The sequence below is a fragment of the Brassica oleracea genome, chromosome C1 (genome assembly GCF_000695525.1).
Source record: "Brassica oleracea var. oleracea cultivar TO1000 chromosome C1, BOL, whole genome shotgun sequence".
In the NCBI taxonomy this organism is placed as follows: Eukaryota; Viridiplantae; Streptophyta; class Magnoliopsida; order Brassicales; family Brassicaceae; genus Brassica; species Brassica oleracea.
Window position 1 is genome coordinate 29,749,164 of NC_027748.1, and position 6,895 is coordinate 29,756,058.

Genomic DNA, 6,895 nt, shown 5'->3' on the forward strand with positions numbered 1-6,895 from the left:
TAAGAATACAATAAACTCAATTCAAGATGAACAAAGGGTTATATATCGTGGTCACTCAGAGATCTCGCAAGTGGCTGTTAACTATTTTCAAAACCTCTATGCCTCTGAAGGGACTGATCCACATCAGTATGTTCGAGTATTTCAGAATCTACAACAACGAGTTACTACAAAGATGAATCAAGATCTTACCCGTATGGTTACAGAGGAGGAAGTGTTCACAGCAGTTATGGATATAGGAGCTCAACGTACACCAGGGCCTGATGGCTTCTCTACAGTGTTTTATCATCACTATTGGGATGATATAAAGGAGGAGATCATGAAGGAAATCACAGAGTTCTTTGAAACAGGACATTTGGATCCTCAACTCAGTTGCACTAACCTATGCCTGATAGCGAAGGTCTACCCTCCATCTGGTATGAAGGATTTTTGACCAATAGCGCTATGTAATGTATCTTATAAGATCATTACTAAAGTTTTGGTTAATAGGCTTAAAACTCATCTCGGTAGCATTATATCTGAGAATCAAAATGCATTTATCCCTGGAAGAATGATCTCAGATAACATTGTTGTTGCTCATGAAGTCTTTCATTGTCTAAAAGCTAGAAAGAGGCAAGCTACATCGTATATGGCTGTGAAAACAGATATAACTAAGACCTATGACCGTTTAGAATGGAAATTTTTGGCTGAGACAATGAAGCATTTGGGATTTGGCAGGCGTTGGATTGGCTGGATTATGGAGTGTGTCACTGCTGTCAGATACTCAGTTCTAATTAATGGGAAGGCAGAAGGATTCATTACACCAGCTCGGGGGCACAGACAAGGAGACCCTTTATCTCCTTATTTTTCATTTTGTGTGCGGAAGTACTCTCACACCTGATGACAAAAGCGATGGAAGACAGATCACTTATGGGAATGAAGATATCCAACAATGCACCAGCGGTTAATCACTTGTTTTTTGCTGATGATTCGTTGTTCTTCTCATTGGCTAATATCAAAGCAGCTAAGAAGTTAAAGTCTATCCTTGGGTTATATAAGGCAGTCTCTGGCCAAGCAATTAATCTCTCGAAATCATCTATCACATTTGGAGCTAAGGTCAATGACTTAGTTAAGACAAGGATGCGATCTCTATTAGGTATTTATAATGATGGGGGCTTTGGAAAGTATTTGTGTTTGCCAGAACATGTGGGAAGCAAGAGGAAGGAGATGTTTGCATATGTTATTGATAAGGTGAAATCAATAACACAAAGTTGGAAACAGAGACACCTCTCCCATGGTGGTAAAGAAGTATTGCTCAAAGCAATTGCAGCTGCAATGCCAATATATTCTATGAATATATTTAGATTAACAAAGGAGACCTGTTCGGAGATTAATGCGATTTTGGCAAGGTTTTGGTGGAGCTCGGGTGAGAAAAAAGGACTTCATTGGTATTCTTGGGACAGAGTTAGTGTACCAAAAAGAGAAGGAGGATTGGGGTTTAAAGATTTGGAAGTATTTAATCAAGCTCTGTTAAGTAAACAGGTCTGGAGGATAATGCAATATCCTAATTGTCTTATGGCTCGCATGCTACGCGCCAGATACTACTTCTCAGATGGGGATATACTAAAGGCTACACTGAAGAAGAAAGCATCTTATGCTTGGAAGTCAATCCTATATGGCCATGACCTGATCACTAAAGGACTATGGTATATAGTGGGCAATGGTGACCTAGTTAACATGTGGACTGATCCATGGATACCTGATCATCCACCAAGACCACCACGAGCTAGAGATATATTGGTTGACAGAGAGAGGGTGAAAGAATATTTAGATGTTAACCGAGGTAGATGGAATGAACAGAAGCTACGCGAGATGGTGGTTGATGAAGATGTGGATCAAATTCTTGCTATTAGAATTAGTCCTGTGGCAACACAAGACCTGTTGGGCTGGCACTATAATGAAGATGGCTTATATACAGTGAAGTATGGGTATTGGTTGGGAACTCATATGCCAACTATTGATCCTCCACAACCAACTCGTGGAATGACAGCATTGAAACACAAGATTTGGAAAACAAACGCTCCTACAAAGCTAAAACATTTCTTGTGGAGGATGCTATCTGGTTGTTTAGCGACCGGTAACAATCTTAAGAGAAGGCATATCACTCAGAACGATCTTTGTCGACGTTGTTGCAATGTAGAAGAAACAGAGGAGCATTTTTTCTTTGGCTGTCCGTATGCTGCAGGTATTTGGAGAGCTTCATGACTCTCTAACCTTATCATCAATAACCCCACGGCGACGCTTGAAGAGAAGATAGAGGCATGCTTACAATACTCTTTCTCCACAAGACTTACTCATTTTCAAGACTTGCCTCTTTGGATTTTATGGAGGCTTTGGAAGAGTAGGAACATGCTAGTTTTTCAACAAAAAGATATATTGTGGAGGGCTGTGTTAAGATATGCGAAAGAAGATGCAAATGAATGGAAACAGAGTGACCTTTTGAATATACCAAATCATAGCAGGAGAGGAGGAGAGGCTACGCTTAAGGAAAATAAGAAATAGAAACGACCCCCTCTAGGATGGATCAAATGCAACACTGATGGTTCATTTAGACAACAGTTGGGTGATGCTACTGCTCGTTGGATTCTTGGGGATGAAAATGGGGTTTACAAAGAATCGGTCCAAGCAAGAGGTAAACGAGTTCAAAATACACTTGAAAGTGAGTTACAAGCGATTCTGATGGCCATACAACATTGTTGGAGTCTTGGTTATAAGCAAGTGATTATGGAAAGTGATTGTCAAAAGGCTATTGACATCCTGAATAATAAAAAACTACATTTCAACCATTATAATTGGATACGTGATATAAGATGGTGGGCAAGGAAGTTCCAAAGCATCAACTTCAAGTGGGTTAGTAGAAAAGCAAATGGAGCAGCGGACATTCTAGCAAAACGAGTTGAAGATGGAGTAGTTTTTCAATTTCATTATTATGTACCTCAAATTTTACATGCTTTCTTGCATATGGATCATGTAAGTTCAATATAAGTAATGAAAGTTGACGTTAAAAAAAAAGTTAATATATATAAGTATATAAATCTATTTCGGATACATTCAGATACCCGAAATACTTCGGTTCGGATCGGATTAGTTTCAGTTCTCTAAATACCAAAATTTTGAACAATTCAGATATTTTATTAATTTCGATTCGAGTTTAGTATTACTTTTTGGATCGGCATCGGTTCGGTTCTTCGAATTCTAGTTTTTTTGCCAAATCCTAAATAGTAATATAAAAACAAATAGCAACATATTTTTGAAAAATACATCCGCGCGAGTGCGCGGTTCAAAATCTAGTTAGGTTTAAGTTTGTAATTTGTAAATTATATAAGGGTATAATAGACATTATACTATTTTGAAAGAACCATTTTTATCCAGATGGTCAAATTTGAATCAGCCAGCTGATTTTCAAAATTAAGCCTAGATTTTCAAACTCATTCAAATGAGTCATCCAAATGAACCATCCAAATGACTTGTACTTTTAATGTCTAAACGAACAAAACTCTCATCTCTATCCAGATGGCTTATCTAGATGGAGAAACGAACAGCCCCGATCTTTTCAGCGATTAAGCCATGGTACGCATGGTGAATTTATATGAAAATTAATTAAGAAATATTGTATGGAAAAATAAAATTTATATTCTTGATCGAATTAATATTTTTGACCCTTAAACAATTTTTTATAAACTTTTTGGTTAATTACATAATTTGTTTACTGATGAGTTAATCTCATTTTTTAAAAATATTTTAGGTCAAAAAATCACTTATCGCATAAGAACCTAATGTTTAGGCCGAAGAATCTCAGGTCTACTATTTGGTTACAATGAAACTATGTCAGCTCGGTTTTATATCATGATTTAGCCATTTAAAAGTTAATTATAGTTATGAGAAGTTTGCGTTCACGTACTAATCCTATATATCTTCAATATTTTATCATTTTTGAGTCTCTTTTTTTATTTTGGTTATTGTTCGATATAAATATTGATTTTTGAGTTATTTCAAATTTTGTTTTGGTCTGAGATTTAGATTATGTTTAAGATTTAAAATTATTAAAGAGATACATACTTAGGTTAATATATGCGCCCTATGAAGAATAAATATTTTATATTTATTACTTATTTATGTTTTTTGCATATTATGAAATAATAAAAATAATAAAATAATAATTATGTATTAAATAACTAAGAAATCAGTTACTATTATGTAATAAATTGGTGTGCGCATATAAATCAGGCGAACGCTCTTGTTTATTCGCAATCATTTTAGGGTAAATAAATCAAAACAATCAATCTTATCTATCGTATATGATATATGATTAAATTTAAATGATACTAACATAGATATATAGTATACTTTTAATATAGACATTTATTAAACAAGATTTATATTCATATGATTTTATGATTATTTATTTGCATATTTGTATAACAAAATTTTACACTAACGATTTTTTTTTAAATGTGGAATGTTTAGTAGTTTCAATAATTTATAATTATTTAAAAAAAATGAAGATTTCAAAATTAAAATATTAACTTCTCAATATATGTTCAACGCATATATCAAAATATAAGTATGTATTTTCATATGATGTATAGTTTAATTTAAAAGATATGAGATATATATATATATATATATATATATTAACATAAATACCTATTTTATAATCATTGTATCTTATTATAGAAAAAAATTTAAACTTTGATCACAAAAGTTTATGTGAGACTTTTAATAGTTTTAGTAATTTATACTCATTTTGAAAAATTTAAAATACATCATATATATAAAAAATCTAATTTTTTTATTATATGATTAATGTAATTGTGTAATTTATTTTAATAATAAATAATTGAACAAAAATGATAGAAAGTATACTGATTGTTAGCAAATCTTTATTATTTAAAATCATTAATTGTCACATATATCTTAATCACATTAGGTAATTCCGTATGTTTTATTTAAGAAAAAAATATATAATAATTTTAATTTGATAAATGAATGGTTCATAATAGACACACTATATAATATAACATTTTCTATCAATTTAATTTTGGACTAACAAAATTCTCAATTGATTCTCAAATCTTCACGTAAAAGAAATTGGTATTTCAATTACGTGACCACTCAGTAGTAGGACTCTTTTTTTAATTAGTAAAAATTGCTTGTTGTAATTTTTTAATTTAAATATTTCTCTAGCAGTATATAGCGGATACGAGAAGCGTTTCAATTCGGTAGGTGTGTAACCGTGTAAGTAATCTAACTCGGCCCGAATTTATAACAAACCAAATGTTGAACCAATTTAACAAAAAGAAATACCAAAAGAACCGGTACCAAACCGATAAAGAATCCAGAAACTACCATTATGGGGAAGAGGAAAGTCCAACGAAGACGGCGTTTGGAACCTTTAAAATATAATGCACACCATCAATCTTCATTTCTTCATTGTCTCTTGGCCTTTGGCTTCTGTAAGGGGGAGATCTCTCTCCAGATCTCTTGTTCGCTGTGCGGGTTTCTCTGCTAAGCTCACCACCATGACTCATATCCTTGTCTATTCGTTTGAACTTCTCTTTGTTCCAATCTTTTCTTATATCTCGATTAATTGTTCTTTAGGTTTGTTCCATGTCGAACCTCATAGTTCTTGAATTGGGTTTTGCGTGTTCTACAAGTCTGAAATTTCAAGAAATTTTATCAAATTTTAGGGTTTTATTATTAGATCAGCAATTGTCTTTGGTTTCTCCGTGTGAATATTCTAAGCAGATCTGATCTTGAGGGTGATGTTACTCTAATATTTGTGTTGATAAGAAGCATACTAGTTTTGTTTTCTTTGACTATATTGGTTTTTGTTCACGAGGAAGCCAGAGAGAGCGAGACCGTGAAAGGGCTCAAGCTCGTGCCGGAGGCAAGGGAAAGACCAAAGATGATGGTTTAACTCCAGAGCAACGCCGTGAAAGGTGACCAGATTCGTATTGGCCCTTGAATCCGATTTCTGGAGGGTTAATAAATTCCTTAATTTGTGTGTTTATATGGTTAGGGATGCAAAAGCATTGCAAGAGAAGGCTGCGAAGAAAGCTGCTCAAGCTGCGGGAGCAGCTACTTCCGGAGGAGGAGGCAAAGGAAACAATAATAAGAAATGATTTGTGTTTTTGTAACTTTCTTTCTTTTGAAATCGGGTATTGTTTGTGTGTTGAGCTGTGCTTTTTAATGACTTGATTGTTTGTGGTGTGAGGTGTTGACATGAAGCAGAATTAAGTAGCCAGACTTGAGAATTAAGCTGTCAGACTTTATAAGGTTTTATAAGGGTTTTATAAGCTCGATTTTATTGAAAAGAACAAGAAGAGAAAAAAAGATATTTTATTATATTGTGTACTGAGGTCACTTGTTTTTAAATACTTGTACCCAGATCCACAATTAAATTAAGGAAACTATTTTCTCCTTCTTTCTCTTACATCTTGAGATCTACTTTTTCTCTCTCTATGTTCTTCATGTTCTTCATTCTCCATAAATAAACTCTCAATAATTATCTCATTCTAACATGGTATCAGAGCATTAAGCTCCTGAAACTCACAAAAGCTTCCGCAAATTTCTTTCTTTCTTTCTCAGATTATCTTCAAAATCTGTTGGATACATCATTTTATCCACTGGTCCAAAGGTCTTTCAAAAGGGAAGAACCTCACCAGAACTCAAGATAGAGGAGTACCCTATTCTCTGGAACTCAAGAAAGCTTCAACCATATCAGGAAAAGCTTCTTCAAAGTCCAGTTTATCTCAAAATCAGTAGGAACAATCTATTGTCCACTGGTCCATATCTCTCCATGAGGGAGAACTCCAACATGGTGTTGTTTCCAGAGTACAAGAAGGCTAAGGAACAA

General features: G+C 33.9%; 1 protein-coding gene across 1 annotated transcript; it reads left to right on the forward strand.

The window, feature by feature from the left end:
* Positions 1-5,391: 5,391 nt before the first annotated feature.
* On the forward strand, positions 5,392-6,293 carry LOC106343437. The gene is made up of 3 exons (XM_013782647.1): positions 5,392-5,565; positions 5,876-5,978; positions 6,059-6,293. Exons 1-3 carry the CDS (start codon positions 5,442-5,444, stop codon positions 6,159-6,161), a joined length of 330 nt encoding a protein of 109 aa, XP_013638101.1. The 5' UTR covers positions 5,392-5,441; the 3' UTR covers positions 6,162-6,293.
* The last annotated feature ends 602 nt before the right edge of the window (positions 6,294-6,895 follow it).

Bases quoted from the DNA above. Each gene is read 5' to 3' on its own strand.
- LOC106343437 (XM_013782647.1), top strand. From the start codon at position 5,442: ATGCACACCATCAATCTTCATTTCTTCATTGTCTCTTGGCCTTTGGCT. The intron at 5,566-5,875 runs ATATCCTTGTCT...GTTTTTGTTCAC, and splicing joins TAAGCTCACCACCATGACTC to GAGGAAGCCAGAGAGAGCGA. The intron at 5,979-6,058 runs GTGACCAGATTC...TTATATGGTTAG, and splicing joins CCAGAGCAACGCCGTGAAAG to GGATGCAAAAGCATTGCAAG.